The 17,977-nt window shown below is 47.9% G+C and overlaps 1 protein-coding gene across 1 annotated transcript in view; it reads right to left on the reverse strand.

Moving 5' to 3' along the window:
- Positions 1-17,977, reverse strand: part of LOC136651039 (vigilin-like) — a 43,520-nt gene that overhangs the window by 1,702 nt on the left and 23,841 nt on the right. The window contains exons 5-27 of the mRNA XM_066627098.1: positions 16,900-17,115; positions 16,335-16,541; positions 14,976-15,191; positions 12,429-12,635; positions 11,197-11,304; positions 10,132-10,236; positions 9,776-9,854; positions 9,387-9,526; positions 8,185-8,289; positions 7,526-7,639; positions 6,769-6,855; positions 5,951-6,082; positions 5,548-5,766; positions 5,053-5,274; positions 4,301-4,519; positions 3,960-4,098; positions 3,707-3,834; positions 2,943-3,047; positions 2,110-2,244; positions 1,829-1,972; positions 806-985; positions 353-469; positions 84-215 (exon numbers count right to left, since the gene is read on the reverse strand). Of these exons, the coding sequence (XP_066483195.1) occupies positions 84-215; positions 353-469; positions 806-985; positions 1,829-1,972; positions 2,110-2,244; positions 2,943-3,047; positions 3,707-3,834; positions 3,960-4,098; positions 4,301-4,519; positions 5,053-5,274; positions 5,548-5,766; positions 5,951-6,082; positions 6,769-6,855; positions 7,526-7,639; positions 8,185-8,289; positions 9,387-9,526; positions 9,776-9,854; positions 10,132-10,236; positions 11,197-11,304; positions 12,429-12,635; positions 14,976-15,191; positions 16,335-16,541; positions 16,900-17,115 (3,456 nt within the window). The remainder of the gene's footprint in view (positions 1-83; positions 216-352; positions 470-805; positions 986-1,828; positions 1,973-2,109; positions 2,245-2,942; positions 3,048-3,706; positions 3,835-3,959; positions 4,099-4,300; positions 4,520-5,052; positions 5,275-5,547; positions 5,767-5,950; positions 6,083-6,768; positions 6,856-7,525; positions 7,640-8,184; positions 8,290-9,386; positions 9,527-9,775; positions 9,855-10,131; positions 10,237-11,196; positions 11,305-12,428; positions 12,636-14,975; positions 15,192-16,334; positions 16,542-16,899; positions 17,116-17,977) is intronic.

Genomic DNA, 17,977 nt, shown 5'->3' on the forward strand with positions numbered 1-17,977 from the left:
GGGTCAAGCAAGACAGATTTGGTCCAAGCAATGCACTTTTTGGGGGGGGGAAGGGGGCGCAGGTAGAAAGTTTGAAACCAGACCTTGTTCCCTGAAGCATTCCAGGGGGCATCTCGCACGACAAAGCCCTTGGCTGGGCCCCGGGGCTCCTCTTCTAAGCGGGAGGGTGGCTTCATGTACGCAGCCATGGTCTCCGTCTCCACCACATCCATCATCTACAAGGCAAAAAGCTGCCGGTTGAGATTCTCTTAAGCCTCGGTGGCTGAGTAATTCCCCCTCATATGCCAATAAAGGTAAATGAATCAATGAGTCAATCCCCTTCAGTGGCCTCCCAAATATCCCTTCTTCTCACATATTCCTCTTCCAGATTGAGCAAGTGGTCTATGGCATCATCTACATTTTCAGGCAGCCCCGTCACGGTGACTCTGTCTGGATCACTGGAGCCCGGTTGAGGGAAACGAATATCCACCTGTGTGTGGGCAGGGAGAAAGGTACTATTATTTGATTTTTATGCTGCTTTTCTTAGGAAAAAAAAAATCAAAGCTGTTAAGAGCAAACACACAGTGATGCAAAGCAAAGCAACATTAATGTGCCTTGTTCTTGGGTCTTTCCTAGCAGTGCCCTTTGTCACCATGTACTGTGCAACGGCAGCCAACAACGGAGTGGGGCTGAGCAGCTCAAACGCTGCTCATGGTGGATTTGATCACATCCACAAGTTTTTTCATTCAGAATCCCCCTCAACTGAAGTGGAAGCAAGATTGTCCTGTGGGTACCTTCAACTTGCTTGCTGGAACCTGCCCCTTACCCGGAACTCTTCCATGAGTTTACGGATGGCCTTGCCCCTCCCACCAATGATCCGGGCATGGACTCGGTGATCCAATCGGATGTCTTCGCTGACCATCTCCTCGAGGTCAGCCACGATTTTCAAGATGGCATCCCGAGCAGCCACAGCGTTCTTCTCATAGCCAGTGATCGTGATGAGATCCTACGGAGGAAAGACCGGGGGGGGGGGTAGGGGAGAGAAGAAGAGAAATACTTGTGACTTAAGGAGTGCTGGGTTTCCAATGCATGAAGGGAAAAGCAAGACTGTGCGAACTGACTCCACCACCACTTGAACATTGAAACAAGATGTCTATGCATACCAGGGTACTTGCGGACATGCAAAGGTTCCCCTCACACCAATTGGAGACATGGACACTGGGACAGGGCAGGTGGCTCAATGCCCTAAACCACCTTGCACCTCCTATGGATAAGCCTTAAGAATTCAACAACGGAGTTGGAGCAACCCAATTCTGATAAGCTCTTGCTTCCTTCTGCTGCCCTTATTTACGCAGAACACCAGAAGGCACTCCTCTGACCTGCATACAATCTGAACGAAGAACCCCCAAAGTCAATACAACCCAGAACTTGAGGACTGGTCTCAAGGCAACAGCATTCAGAGTGTTACAATGCAGCAAGGTTGTGTATGTCTGACTACTCACAGAGGGATTTGGCAACATCTGTAAGGTTGACTAAGAGGGCAGTGCCTAGTGGTGAGTGTGCATACAACCCTTCCAAAAAAGTGTTTAGCCCGTTCTCATTTACTGAACAAGAACTGCTTTAAGAACTTGTTAAGGGGCACCAGTATATGCAGATTTTACCCGAAAAGCTTCATTTTTGCACCAGAAACTGGACAGGTCCTCCATAAATCTAATTCTGAAGCCAAAGTCTCCAAGCTCCTTAGCTGCCACTCAAACCAAAGGCATGAGAGTATGACCAAGGTCTTTTTCCAAAATAGTCCCACAGACCACACTACTGCCAGGTCAGTGATAGTCAGAGAGACACCCACCTGATTCTCATCCCCTTTGTCTGGGAACTGGATGGTGACATCATGGTCCTTACGGATCTGGGAGATCACTGCCCCCTTCTTGCCAATGATCTTTGGGTGGTATTTGGGCTCCACACTCACTGTCAGCTTGAAGCCCCGCAAGGCCTGGGAAAGCAAGAGGACACCGGCAGTTACTGGTTGTCAGCGAGGCCCCCTACCTTGGTGCTCTGTGCCAGTCTTTTCAGCAGAACCAGACTAGCTGGAGAAACTCGGTGGGAGTGCTACAAGCGCAGCTCCAGTACCCGGTCTTCCTGCTCAGCCTGCAGCTCCTTCACTCTCTCCAGGAGGCCTGCCCTGGCTCGCTCCACATTGAGGACCAGGCCTGTGATCTTGATGATGTCCGACTGTTGCTCTGGCTGTGGCACAGAGATGTTCACCTAGGGATACAGGAGGGAGAGCTTAAACTAGGGCTGTCCAATTTAAAGGTCCAGAACACTGCCAGTTCAAAGTTAGGGCTCTACACAGCTTGGGATCACCTGCAGGGGCTCCTCACCTCTGCCACAGAAAAGAGGCAGCTGATGCAATAGGGCCTCCACTATGGTGGCACCTCTCTTTAAATAGCTCTCTTCAGGAATGCTCATCTGGCATAAGCTATCTTTCTGGCACCAGGTGAAAGTTCTTATTTATCCTTGGTTTTTAGGATGCACTGGGGGAGGGAGACATGGAGTGACAACCAGGTTAAAGCTATGAAGAGTGCTTCAGAGATTAGCAGCTGCAGTACCCAATCCACCCACTTGGCAAAGCACTCTAGCTTTTTACACCCAGTTCTTCTTCTAGCTGTTGGGGAAAGGAACAGCACAGCAATGCACTTGATCTCAGAAGTAACATGAAGGGATCCTAGGGACAGAGAACCATGGGAGAATCACAAAGGCCAACGTGGGCAGACACTGCCCACACCTCAGATTTGACCCCCCAGGCAACCCAGTTGATGATTTACTGGACAGCAGTAACAGTACCTCAGGGCAAACATGCCTGCCATTTCTAAAGGCACACAACAAGCAACCATGAAGCCACACGCAGACCTGGCAGTGTGCCCACACTGCCTTCCTCACAGCAAGAGGGGATGTCACCATACCTCGTATTCCTCCATCATCTTGCGAATGCCAGCTCCCTTCTGCCCAATGATGTAGCGATGCAAGTCAAAGGGGACATCCACGTCCACAGTGACGGGAACCAGAGCCTGAAAGAACAGAACAGTACGATGCGTAGGAGGAAAGATGCAGCATGTGTCATTGGTGTTTATAGCGGCATTTTTAGTGGACAAAGAGCCATCTTGGTGTGCATAGAGCAAGAAAAAGTGAGATGACCATCAGCTCAAGAAAGGCAGCAGAGGGAGAAGAGATGGTTCACCTAGGTTCAGATCCCTACCCAAAGATCTCAAAATCAGGGATGAGTGTTAGCATGAAATGAGCTAGGCCACGCAGCACCAAATTCTGCCCCTGCTCTCCAAAGCTTAGAGGCTGGCTATCTTCTCAGTGGAATCAAGGTCCCTTCACACCCTACAGCACACCCTTTCTTCCCAAGAACTATGAAACATTTTAAAAAACAAGAATCAAGAAGGCAAGAGATGCAACTTGCCAAGATTATTCATGGCAGAGCAAGTGTTAAACTGATCTAAACAGATGTACTGCATTTGTTGGGCACAGAGGTAAAATAAGTGACTGACCCTCTCCTTCCACCCTGCCTACTTTATCTTTCCTCTAATGTGAGCATCCAGCTAAAAAGACTAGAGGGCTAACTGGGCAAGGCTAACATGATGCAACAATATACAGCTGTCTGGCCAAATTGCTAGCATGCCCTCCTCCTACACCTCTCTCCATACAGCAATAGGATACATACCAGTAGAGCTGTCCGTGCACCCTCACACTTCTCCTTGCGTCCCGAGATCAGGATGATGTCACATTTGCGGGGGGCAGAGTCTAGTTCGGGGCTCATATCACCGTTTTCCTGAGACTGTGCTTCTGAACCTGTGGAGCAGAGGCAAAAGAATCAAGAGATGCTTCAAAGCAGGCCCAACAGCTGTGAGAAGTCTGGCTCTTTGAGCCTGGGGTGGCTCATCGCCTGAGTCCCACCTCCCCCTTGCCCAGCACACCTGGATTGTCATCTCGCTCTGGGAACCTGATCTGTACATCATGATCCCGAGTGATCTGCTGCACTTTGTAACCTTTGGGTCCCATGACAACACGGTGGAAGCGCTGTAGAATCACACATTCTAGCACCACCTGGGCCTCCTGGAGTGGCCAGGGAAGAAAGAGAAAGACAAAAGAAAGCAAAGTATGGATTGGCGTGGCATAATCCGAGGCAGGGGATGGCTCCTTGCAAGGCCAAATACACTGAAATGCTGACTGTGCATCTTGCGAAATTAACAGGGGAAATGACAACATCTTTTCAGGATTTAAAAACACCCCCTCCAGGCAGCCGGGCAGCACTTACCAGGTCACCAATGATCTCCAGAATGCGTTTCTTGGCTGCCTCCACGCAGTCCTTTGCACCTTTGAGGGTCACACGATCACTCTGAACACCAGTGCGGGGAAAGCTCACTGTGACCCCTCCGTACTCTTCTGCAATCTCCCGCAGCACATGCCCCCTGCGCGCCACAAAGTGTCGGTGGTACTTGGGCTCCACCACCATTGAATCCTCAATGACGTTATCCTAGGAAGGAAGGAGGAACGGCCATTCTCAATTCTCACGTCCCCCTGTTCAGAATTTTCAAAGTTATTAATCTCTCATCTTTCAGGCCTCGGAGATGCATCTCCATGACCACACTCGACGTAGCACAACACAAGTCCTCCTCTAAAAAATCCAGAGCTTCTGAATACTCCAAGATCAGCCAGTAAGACAACAACAACAGAAGGAAGAAAATGAAGGCCAGGGACAGCCTGAAGAATCCTTACAGGAAGATTTATTGGTAGAGAGTGGGACCCATTTGCAGTTAGACTCAGACTACACGTTTATTGCGCTACAAACTCCATCTGCTTTCAGCAGTGGTTGATAGAATTAAATTGGAACTAGAGCCAGGATTTCCCCAAACAGTTGCGGTAGGTCAGGGAAAGAGAACAAGACCCCAACAAGCCCAAACTTAGCAAATGTCACTGCTGAAGGGGGTCCCTCCTCCAGCCAAAACCACCTGCACCACTTGGTCTTCCTCCACCAAGCCAGGTGTCTCAGTTTCACAACAGCCGTACCAGATTGCGGATGAGGCTTTCCAGTTCATGCTGGGCCTGCTGAACAGCATCCTCTTTCCCCACAATGGTGATGAGCTCCTGGTCTTTGTCCTCGGGGGTTGGGAAGATGATGCGGGCACCGGTTCTGTCCCTCACTTTCCGGATGTTGGCCCCACCGCGCCCAATCAGGAACTTGTGGTACTCTGGCTTGGCGTGCAGCTCCACTGAGTGGTTGTTGATTTGCTGAAGGGGAAAGGACACACGGCTCAGAGGGTAAAGGTCAGCAGCAGTTACCAGGAAGTACAGGTCATTTAAGCATATCCATCTACCCCTGGCTAAGTGGTCTGCCCCAATTTCTCACTTCTGGGGGCAGATCAAGAAACACAAAGCCCAATTCCTTGCATCTTTCCAAAAAAGGGTCATGGGGTTGCTGCTTGGGGAATTTATGAGTCCAGAAGCTGAAGATCCTGCGCCAACAAAAACTCATTCAACATACACATTCCTCTGAGCAGGTACCTTCTCCTCAGCAAGATGCAGCAGCTGACGTTTGGCCTTTTCCACCTCTTCGCCAGGTCCTCGAATGGTGACCTTGTCACTGCCAGAGCCCTCTGAAGGGAAGTGGATGTGTACCCCTCCACATTCTTCCATGATGGAGCGCACCAGCCTCCCCTTTGCCCCAATCAACGAGTTGTGCAGTTTAGCTGGTATAGAGACATCCACTTCTTTTATATTAGCCTGGAGAGAGGGGAGGGGAGACAAGACAGGCGAGGGCTACAAAATCAACTTTTTAGATCCGAGGTCAAAGAAATACGGCAACTGATCTCAAAGCAGATTTCAGAATACATTCATGGTGGCTTCTTTGAGCGTGGGGGGGGGGATCTGAACAGAATATAGAGAGGCAACCACTTCACACACCCACCAGCTCCCTCTGGATGGCCAAGATGCGGTCCCGGGCTCCCTCACAGTTGGCCTTCTTCCCGGTTATCAGGATCACCTCCGAGTTGCTGTTTTCTGTGGGGAGGTCAATCTTGGTATTGGTTTCCTCTCGAATCTATTTGTGAAGAGACAATATCAAACCTGGACCCTCAAAGCTAAGCTACCACAATGAACTCTACAAAGGGGAAGCCCTCTGACTGGTGGAGAAGAAGACAGGAGCGGGGCTGTGGTTAGTTAGGAACCCATTCAGACCAAAACTTCCAAGTTCGCATAAACCCCTTAGACCCATGACTTGTCATATTTTTACGCCATTTCAATTTCTTTCCTGCCTTTCTAACACAAAGTTTAACTGAATTGAGTAAACGGAGCACAAGTTATTTTTTCCTCTTGATTGCTTGCAAAGCAGCAGGAAGCAAGTACAGGAAGCCATACCTACAAAAGCTTACAGCAGAAGGAACAGCCTCACCGCTCGCTGGAAGGTAAGCAGTGACACACTTTTTTGCAAGACACTATGGTGACCCTAAAGGAGTACAGGCCCTGCTGTATGTGCTCATCTACCATACTTTACACAGCCAGCAGGGGGAGAAGGGAGAAAGACCTGGAAGCCGAGTTTCCACATAAGATCTTCAGGATTGGACAAATTTATAAAACCATGCAGCTCCCCAGGTCCTACCCGATTCAGGCCTTCCTCCATCAGAAACTACTTTCCTCCACAGGAACACAGCAGAAATGCGAACACAAGTATTCAAAAATGTTAATTCTGCCACAGGGTAGGGAGGAGAAGAGCACTCACACCTCTACCTTTTTGATGTTGGCGCCTCCTTTCCCTATGATGTTCTTGTGGAACTGCTTGAAAATGGGGACCGGGATGGAAAAGCTGTTTTCAATCTATTGTAAGGCAAGAAAAGCGCAACGTTAACATGGGAGAATTTCCATGGCCTGCTCTCCAAACCTATCCACACTTATGACCATGGACTCTATTCTATACAGCATGTGCAGCAGTGGACTCCGCCCTCACCAGCCATCCTCCCGGCTGGCTTAGTTAGTGCTGAACCTGGGTGCTATGTGCCCCAGATTCTTTGCTCCTTCTAAGCCCTGGGTCCTTCATTTGCTCATCAACAGCAGTCCATCACCATGGCACACACACACACCCCCGCCGCATCAGCACAGTTGACTTAGACACCCAGACCAAGAAGTCTGCTTGATTGAGCTGAAGCACCAGTTCAGTAGATACTCAACTAGAAGGCAAAATGTGCCTCCTCTCCAGGAGATGCCTTCTCTGCAACCCTCTTACGCCAACCATCTCTGGCCACTCTTAGGGCACAATCCTAATCCCTTATATCAGTGCTTTCCAGCACTGGCATGGCAGTGCCAATTGGCCGTGGTGCATCCTGCAGTTGGGTGTCACTGACGGAGGCCTCCTCAAAGTCAGGGAATGTTTGTTCCCTTACCTCAGAGCTGCATTGCTCTTATGTCAGCGCTGGAAAGCACCGACATAAGGGGTTAGGATTGCGCCCTTAGGAAGCAGGGACCACTGAGACAGCCAAGCTGAACTCACCAGCTCGGCAATGACTTTCTGGAGGTACTTGGCACACTTCTCCACCTCGTTTTTGGGGCCACGCAGTTGCACAATGTCACTCTTCTGTGAGGGGTCAGGGAAGTTGATGACAACCTGTAGGACGGAACAGTGATCAGCATGTGGCGCAGGAGCCTCAACACTTGGAGAACAAGAGGAGGGGATTGCAAATGCTCCCATACAGCCCAAAGTTAAGCAACTTTGAGCTTTGCAAATTTATGCTATCAGATCTGCATAGAGTCCCTTGTTCCATGCAATTTACTTCTTCTGCTACACTTGGGAAGAGACAATGAGTTATACAGGACATCCGTTTTTCATCTCCTGATACTAGAAGGTTATGCCCACATGCTTTCAAGCAGCTCTTCATGATCTTTTATATAAATACAAATTCTCAGCTTGATGAATTTTGATTTTCAGTCCCAATTTCTGGGTTTGCATGGCCAGAGTCATGGATTACGCAGATCTACCATAAAGGCTCGCACTTAAGAATCCAACAAGGCTCATTTTAGCCCAGGCAGCAGGTTCTGTACTGTAGAAAGAGAAAGGCTTCTTTGGAATTACAAAACCATCAGCTCAGCTGTTACACTGCACCGAGAGGTTATAGAGACTCTGCACATACTTCTCTGCAACTCTGCCCTCACCTCGGGAAACTTATCACGGATTTCCTTGATTTTCTCGCCTTTCTGCCCAATGATGGTCCGGTGAAAGCGCTGTTCGATTATCAAGTCCTTTGTGCGTTCATTTTCCTAAGAGAGACCCACAACAGTCAGTAGCATTTGCTACGGATATGTAGTTAGCATTCCGAGAGTGCTTTTGAACATATTAAGTGCTTCACATACATCACCTTGCTGTAATCCTAACTACCACCTTGGAAGGCTGGCTAGTATCTCCCCAAGCTACAGATCAGGAGCAGAGGTCAAGGGCCTTGCCCGAGGCCACTTCGTGGGTTGAATCTGGACTCTGTGATCCATTCATAGCTCGTCACTTAGGCAATGTGCTACACCAGACCAATGAGTTGCCTAAGGCACCTGTAACATTCAAGTCTGTGCTGCGGTGAAACCACACCCTAGCCCAAAACGCCTGCTTTTAATCATTATGCTAAACTATAAAACATGACCTGTGATTTCAAAGACTAGTCTCTTCTCTGAAGTGAATGCCAAAGCGGTTTCTTAGTGGCCAGAGACGAACAAGCTGCATATGCTCACAGCAGCCATTGTCTCCCGGCCCAAGAGATTCCAGTGGCATAGCTGGAACTCAGGGTCGTGACTTGCGATATCACCGCGAGAAGTGCCTGACATGAAAGTAATTGTGGTGACATAACATCACTGCCAATTACTTGTGGGTTATGATGCAGGCAGAGAGCTTGCATGCCACTCTGAGAGACCAAAGGCCTTTTTTGCCTTTATTCCCTTGGAAAGCAGGAAAAACTAAAGCTGTTGGCCACTTGAAGCAGCTCACAACCACCCTTGAGTTCCTGCAAAGGGAAGTAACAAGAAGGGACCTCTGGCTTGAAGGAACCCTCAAGGTGTGGTATCTGGGGCCATGTACACCCCCCAGCCCCACCTTAGCTACGTCAGTGACAGGTTCCCCTTCATGTGAACATCAGGCTCTTGAACTCAGGGAGCTGGCAGCACATGAAGCCCCTGCGGTTAGTAGCAACGTACTGCTCTTGAGATGGAAAGTTCTGCTTTACCGCTGAGCTATTATGGCTCCTTACCCAGCACTTCTTCCACACTATGGCTTGAGAACAACATCTTCTATGATACAAGTTTCTACGTTTCCTTCAACCCACCACTTCCCAAGAATGGCAGCCGGACAGAACGAGGAAGCAGAGTTTCCTTACCATACGAGCAGCCATCTCCAGTAGCTCCTTGCGAGCCAACTGGACTCCCTGGGGGTCACCCTCAATCCTGATCAAGTTACTCTTCTCATTGTCAGGTGGGATCCGAACGGAGACTTTGTGCTGTTCCTTGATGCGATTGACTGCCAACACACACAGCAGGGAAAAGAGTGAAACAGACAAATACCCCTCACCTTTTGGCAGAATCCAACACATTGACACTAGCAGGGCTGGCTGCAAATGACTTGGAAGACACAAGTTCAAATTCCCACTCTGACATGATGCTCATGTGTTACCAGAACAGCTTGCAGTATTACTACTGCTCTTCCAAACACACAGCCCTCAGTAAACAGGACAAGAAAGTCAGCCCAGTGTAAGCATGCAAGACTCACTGTTGGCTCCATTCTTTCCTATCAGGTGACGGTGGAACCGCTGGTCAATCAGCACTTCGGTGTAATCCATGCGACTGAGCTGCAAAAGAGTTTGTGGACAGTTAGCTCGCTTCAGATTGCCGGGAGGGGTCTGGTCCAAAAAAAATAAAAAACTGTCATATAGGTTAACATCTAGTTTGTTAAGCAGCGGTGGAATCAACTACAGTTCCCTAAGTGCCAGTGCAACAAGAAGTTGGTTTATTCTAACCCAGGAAGTACAAAAAAGCTTCCACTTTCCCATTTAGCAGGCCAACAGGTGACAAGGAGCAGATTCCACAGGACAAGGTCACTACTTCGTACTCCAAGAAGGTGCTCACCAGATCCCGAATGATCTCCTGTATCTGAGTCTGCGCCAGCTCCACTTCTTCGGTAGGTCCCTCCAGTGTGATCTTCTCATCGCCATCCGTGAATTCAATGTGAACCTGAAAACAGATACGTGTCAAGAATCCAAGTGTTCTGCCCTGCTGCAGAGGAAGAGGGGACAGATTTAAATTTATATCCCACCTTTCCCATTCAAAGCTATAATGAAGTTTTGTAAGCTGCATTGGATATTAAAGTACAAAGTACCAAAATGAGTAAAAAGAAAATCAAACAAGGCATCAAAACATTATTTTAACCTTACACAGTGAAACAAACCAAAACAGCAAAATCTAACAAATATCATTGGGCCAATGGAGAAAAAATTAGTCCAGGGAAGCAGGCAAGTCACAGCCAAATTTCAAAAGCACAGAGGGCTTTAAAGGTTAGAATGAGTACCTCGAACTGGAACCAGAAGCGAACGGGCAGCCAGTATAGCTGTTGAAGCAGTGCTCTAGCCGAATCATATCGTCTAGCACCCGTAACCACTTGAGCCACCACATTCTGTATTAATTGCAGTTTCTGAACTGTTTTAGAGGGTAGCCCCATGCCAAGTGTGTTGCAGTAGCCTAGTCTGCTAAAGCATGGGTCACTGTAGCCAGGTCCGAGCAGCTCAAGTATGGTCTCAGTTGGCGCACCAGCCTAAGCTGAGTAACGCACTTCTAGAGGCTGCCACCACCTGGTTCTCCAGAGAGCTGAGAGGCCAGGAGAACTCCCAAGCTGTGCTCCCATATTGCAAGGGGAGAACAACCACGTTCAACTACGAAAAGTCTCCCTTCAGTTTTTATCATGTACAGTGCAATAGGGATTCCTTAAGGCAAGTCCAAACAGCTGCTTGTCTGAAGGAAAGAGTCACCTACTGATCACCAGCCAGGGAAGGCTTTGCAAATGTTTGCATCTTTCAAGTCATCAGTGTATCACAAGCGAGTGACTTGCTGCCAGGCAGTTTTGTTAAAGCCTCTGGACTAGCAACTTTAAGAACCAGCTAAGGACTGAAGAAGGTCTTCTGAATCACACACACTCACCTTCGGAAGCTGCTGGGTGATCCTGCCGATGTTTTGTCCTTTCTTTCCGATTATAAAACGATGTAACCAGGCTGGGGCCATTACTTCAGCTACCATCACACTCTTTGCCTGAAAGGGTGACAAGAGACAGGTTCGTGTGGCTTAATACACATGGCTGCTATTCTGTGAGTAGGCTGGAGTGTTAACTTCAAGTTGAGAAATTCCCCCCTCCCCAAAATTTTGGTGCTGCTGCCACATCCAACACCATTTACACTGTTGCAAAATGTGTTGGGTGTTCTGGCTGTAGGTGCTGCAGTTTACATCTGTAAAGCACTTTTATACACACCTACACACTGCAAGCCTTACAACATCCCTGTCAGACAAGTGGCAGCTGCACAGCAATGGATGAGGCTACCTTGTGGGTTCATAGCAGGGCAAAATCCAAACAGGGCTCAAACCTACCACCCAGCCACTATGCTGCACCAGCTCTCTAGCGACGTTGAGTACAATTTGAGAGAATGGTTGAGCAAGGACAGGCGCTTCACTATTATGTATGGCAATAGAAAGTGTAACTAGTTTGATAAAATATGCTGGGGGAAGAAACAAACCTGAGGGGGTGAAGAGGACCACAAGAACTACCACCCTGCGCTGTGATGCAAGGGTCAGTGTTGTGGCATATATCCTTAAGAGCATTAAGGCTCTTATACAGCCTTAACACTGTGTACAGATAAAGCCAACCAATAGGGCAGGTAGAAAGTAGTCTTCTTGGATTCACAGATCAGAATCCAGGGTTCAACAACATCAGAATCTAATGTTCAACATCAAAAAACCTTTAAGAAAAGGCAAGTTTAGACTGCCAATACAAAAATAAGTTCAGGAAAAGTCAAGACTGGATCTGTATATCAAAAGGACTACAAGAGGACTACTCAATCCTCACACATGGTCCCTGGACCACAAACCCTGAGCCTATTTTCCATGTAGCTCTTGTTGGTCAATTTCAGGGCTCTTGTACAAAATGGAGGAGATTCCTATAAACCTTTCCCCATTTTTCTAGTACAGAATGTACTCCTCCTAAAAGGAAAGAAGACAAACAAGGCAGCCTAGCCTGCCTCTGAAGTTTATGCCAGGCAGCCAACAAGCCCATTCCAGCCCCAATCAGTCAAACTGTCCACTTCCAGAGGCCTGGTAATATCTGCACCCCAAGGCCACCAGGCACTCCTCTGGTGAAGGAACACAGAAGCATGGATCTTTACCTTGGCGTAGACCTGAGTCAGAGCTGGGCCCAGTTTATCAGGCTCCCCTCGGAGGATAATAGTTTCCGAGCTGCTTTCAAGAGGGGGCATCTCCATCGAGACCCCGGTTGTGTCCAGGATTTCTTGCAGAGTGTTGCCCTTGGGGCCAATGATGTATTTGTGCTGGGACTTCTTCACCTCCACAGAGATCGTGGTGGTCTTGCGCTTCTGAGGACACAGGCAGTGTACAATGTTGCTTCATAACTCAGAACTGTGCAAACAATGTCATTGCCCACAGCCACCCAACACTCCTTGCGAAGTTTTTCCTGAACCATTTTACCCACCCAACCAATGAGAGAGTAGAACTGCCATTGACAGTACCTCTGAGTATTCTGGGACATGCCACCAAGGATAAAATGCAGGGCTACAACATTTAGTCTAGGGGTAGGCAGATCTACTTGTAGATCACTGCGTGATCCACAGTAAAGTTAGCAAAACAATTTCTGCTTTCCAAGTGTTTTAACAGTATCAACAAGGCCTCCCAAACTAGGCTGCTGAAATGAAGGAAACTTGACAGAAAACTAGGAGTGAATCTGCATGTGAAACTGCAAGCTCATTTCCGATACTGTATAAATCTCGGACTGAGCGTGTGGTCAAATCCTTAACTGCATGTCAGCCCTAACCCTACACATATTTGCAACATGGCCTCACTTGGTGGACCTTTGTTTTCTTCCAGAACCCCAGGTACCAAGCCTGATGTCTGTCCATACTCCATTTGGTCAACTGAAGAACTTTTGACCAACTAGAAGGTGCTTTGATTAAGTTATTTTAAGCCATTTCTGCCCAATGTTGCATATACACAACAGGGACCAAATGGGTACACCTGTGGGCCAGGCAAAAATGGGTTAAATGCAAAAATTTATAACACATACAGGTGGGTCTATAGAGACATCCTAGAAGTGGCGTTTTCCCTCCTGTGAGAGAAGGAGTACTTCAAGAAGATAAAAAGCATGACTGATTCAGGATACATTTTCCCTTCCTATGCAAATTTAAGAAAGATGATTCATTAACTGTGTGATGGACTTGTCAAAACACAATAGGTGAGGCTCCAATAATAAAAATAATAAAAATAAAAATAATAATAATAATAATAAAGGTATTTATATACCGCCTTTCTTGGTCGTCAGATTTCTCCTCAGACTTTATTCAAGGAGGTTTACATAGGCAGGCTGATTAAATCCCCATAGGGATTTTTACAATTGAAAGAAGGTTCTATCTTTCAAGAACCACAACAGTCCAGATGTTTCACTCTGATCTGGTTTCACATTCTGGCCTCCATCTGAATAACTCGGCTCAGCTTGTCAGCTGCTTCAAGATCGCACGGTGCCGGTGGCCTCGAACTGGCGACCTGTGGATGTTATCTTCAGGCAAATGGAGGCTCTACCCTCTAGACCAGACCTCCTGACATAAACAGGTGCATGTCTTGTAGAAATGGTCACCTTTTCCTCAAAAGTACACACGAACAGTCAGTAAGCAAGGACTGTGTGTCCACTAAATTAAGAGGACAAGGTTGCAGTTTCTGCACATACCCACCCATCAGGACAGGCTACAGCTTTATCTTTCAGTACAGTTTTGGGAACTACTCTGCGCCCAGCTACTCACCAAGGCACTGCAAGTTCAGTATCAAGCAAAGAGCTTGTGCGCTACAAGGCAAGCAAGATGTACCAGTGTCAGGAGAAGCAAGGAGGCATGCAGAGCACTCTTGTCAACACTGAAAAGCCTGCTCAGTTTGTTGATCTCGAAGCTGAAAGGTCAGTATATATACTTTGCATGCAGTAGGTCCTAAGCCAGTAGTTCTCAAACAGTGGGTCCAGGACCCATCAGTGGATTATGACCCAATTTTTGGTGATTTACAAAACTGATAGGGCAAATTAGACTGTGCACATCAAGCTGCTACTTGGGGGGAGAATTGCTGCCCAATCATTACAGCCACATCCCTTGGCATTTTTAAGTCAGTTCCCAAACTATGGTCTGTGGTTTTCCAGGGAGTTATGGAAAGCAGCCAGGGGAGCCACGGAATTCTTGCTAAAAACCCACTGCCCTATAGAATGTATAGAATTCAACCCCTAATGGGGAGCCATGAGCAACAGCCTAAGACACCAGTCAAAAAAGTTAGGGAATTACAGTTCTAGGGCCTGTAAAAAGTTTGGAAACCACTGTACTAGGCTCATTTCCTCAGCATCACCAGCTAAAAGCAAATGGGTAGGCAGAAGAGGAAGGCAACTCTGTCCAAGTTTTTGGAGAGTCACTGCAGGTCAGAGGAAAGAACAGTCCATCAAGCCACTAAAAGTCTGACTCTGCATAAAAGCAGTTTTATACGAAAAGATAAAAGAAGGCATTTTGTCTATGCCTTCAGGTTTTCTGGCCTAGAAGTGTTTAATTCCGATGCAAGCTTTATTATCTGCAAACTTGCACAACATAATCATCAGCACATCATGCAAAAGTCTCAGCAGGGTTTTCAAAATGACTATGTCCCTCTCAATTAGCAGCATCCCAGCCTCTACTCACCTTATCCTCATAAATCTTGCGGATACGCAGGAGGGCCTGAGCGACGGGTTCCTTTTCACCAGTGATTATGATCTCGTCCTTGTTGACACTTGGAGGCGGGATGTTGATACGGGCCCCCGTTTCCTGCATAATCTCCTGGACCACTTTGTTGAAGGCCCCAGCAATGAATGGGTGGAAGGCCTTCTCCAAGCTCAAACGCTCCACAGCGCGCTTATCCTGGAAGAGTCATCAGTTGGCTTAACAGGGATGGAAGCAACCTCTATAGGTTAGCAGGTTAGTTGCCCATTCCCTGCTTCATTGCACTCTCAAGTATTTGAGTCAGACTTTGCTTCTCAATGGTCCGCGCTTAGCACTTCACCTGGCAACAACCAGTGTTGGCAGTGCCGAAAGTTCTCCTGCTCCTTCCAAAACAATGGACTCTGAGACTTTGATTGAAAGCCTCCTAAGAAGAGGGATTAGCAGGTAGCAGCTCCTCTGTGGAAGGTCTGCAGTTCAGTGGTAGAACATGTTTTCAACAATGATGGTCCCAACATCTCCAAGGTAATGCCTGAAGAGAGACCCTTCCCTGACTGGAGAAAGGCTGCCAGTCAGTGTTGACAATGCAGAGATAGAGGCGACAATGGACTTACTTTCATGAGTGCAAAACTCAAGCAAAGTCAATGCAACGATTTGAAGGTCTTTCCGTTTGAAGGTCTCCCCAACCACCATGTAAACCCACTCATAGTCATGTATGTAGATACGTGTCACAACACCACTGCCTTGTGTACAGGGACATCAACACCCACTTCTTGAATGAGGCTAACTGTATTGCACTAGCTACATGGTAGAAGAGTGAGCTATACAAGCCACTGAAATCTCACTTGGTTTAGATCAGTGGTTTTCAACCTTTTCCATGCCATGACCCTAATAAATGCATCTAAGTATGGGACTGGGGACCCACCACCAATTGAGCGCCCTCCCAGGACCCTGTCTGCCCACCCCCGCCCCCATAATGCCCTTCCAGCATTGTTCACTGTACCTAAACATTCTTATTAGAAAGAGCAGAAAATGTTATTATGAAGCTTGGTAGGAGTGAAAGCTATTTTATCACAACTGTAAGAACCTGGGCAGGAATGGGACATCATCTCCTGGTACCCTTTACCTGGTAGTGCTCAAGCCCAGTGATCTCCAATCTTTTTTCATGCCTATAAGTTGCTACAACCCCACAACTGGGGCTTTGCGACTCCATTGGGGTCCCTACCCCAAGGTTGAAGAACACTGGTTTAGATCAATTGGAATTGTAGTGTTGACTGAAGGATGTTGAACAGACCCCTCCGTCTTTGGGAAAATGGGATTTGGTAGGGTCTCTTGGCTACTCACCTGCTCAGCTGAGATGAGCAAGATCTCGTGCCGAGCCTTTTCGATGCCTTCTTTGGTGCCAGTGATCTTGATCTGGTTGCTGGGGTCCTCGGGTCGTGGGATGTTGATCTTGGTGGCTGTCTTCAGCTCAAGCTCCTGCAGTTTCTCGCCGTTCTTGCCGATCACAAAGCGATGGTGTTCCTTGGGGATTGTGACAGTAGCTGAAGCCTGTGGAAGGGGAAAGGATTGCAGCTATGAGGAAAGGAAGGAAAGATGTGGCAGATAAAAGACCCCCTAATGCACTAGTCTTTGGGGGGAGAGGGATGGGTGGTGCAAGAAGATTCAATAACAGCACCTGGAAATTACTGGGCTGAACCAACCCACTGGATAGGGTTGCCTACTTACTGTCGTTCTAGCTTTCCTTCCATCTTTTCAGGCAGCAAGGAAAGAAGCAGGGACACTCAAAAATGGAGACAGTCAGTCAAGGTGAGAGTGATAGGCATGGGGAGAGCTAATGAGCCTGCCTGTTAACACCAGTTAAGGTCCTGCTAATGTTGCATCAAGGGACAGATGACCCAGTAAGTACCTGGGTCTGAAGCCGAGCGACTATTTCCTTCCGAGCTTTCATGACAGAGTCCAATTTGCCGGTCACCATGATAGATAGGCCTTGGTCTTTGGCCAAGGAGAGCTCAATGTGAGCCCCAGTCTTCTGCATGATGTCCACGCACACCTTGGCCTCATCACCTTCTCCAAACTGACTGTTGTCCTTGTAGCGTCGTTCTTCCAGAGGGACGTGAAACACCTGGGAAGGAGGAACTAGAAGTCAGGCCTGCCATCCACAAGATCCCTATGCCAGACATATTAAGAGCTTGGCTGGATTGGACCAATGATCCTTCTTGAAGCACAGTGGGTAATTAAATGCTTCCAGGAAGCCAAGAAGAAGGGCGCCAAGGCAAGGGAGCCTTCTCCTATTGCTGCTCCTGAACAAGTGGAAACCAGTGGCTTACCGCCTCTGAACTTGGTGGGTCCAGGTAGCCTCCATCACCATTAGCAAGTGATAGTTCTCCCCATGAATCTGACCACTCCATAAAGCCATTCAAGCCTAAGGTCATCACCATATTCAGTAGCAAATTCCATAATTATGCTATATGCAGACGACTACTACTACTTTTGGGCCAACCCAGCTTTGCTGCCTGTTAATTTGACTGGACAAACCCAAGTTCTAGTTATGAGAGTAAACACTCCACTCTATGCATTGCATTATAAATACATTTGTCTCTTCCCCCCATCCCCCCAGTCATCTTTTTCTAGAAGAGCAATGCTCCAAAAGCTTCAGCTGTTTCTTATAGGAAGTTGCCCTAAGCACCTGATCATTTGCAGATTGTTCTGCATGGAAAAGCCTGGGATTCTGGGAGCCCTGCACATGCCCGATCTCATCTGATCTTGGAAGCTAAGCAGGTTCAGGCCTGGTTAGTACTTGGATGGGAGACCGCCTGGGAATACTGGGTGCTGTAGGCTTATATCATAGTCTTTCGAGACTGAAGGTTGCCAACCATTTGGGGGCATAGGCATGCCCCCTGGCATCCTGCCTTGCCAAGAAGCTTTCACACCAGAACTATCCCCTGTCGCTTGTTACCTGCTGTGTGCAATCTAAGACGCTGGCT

Source organism: Tiliqua scincoides, chromosome 5 (genome assembly GCF_035046505.1).
Source record: "Tiliqua scincoides isolate rTilSci1 chromosome 5, rTilSci1.hap2, whole genome shotgun sequence".
Taxonomy (NCBI): domain Eukaryota; kingdom Metazoa; phylum Chordata; class Lepidosauria; order Squamata; family Scincidae; genus Tiliqua; species Tiliqua scincoides.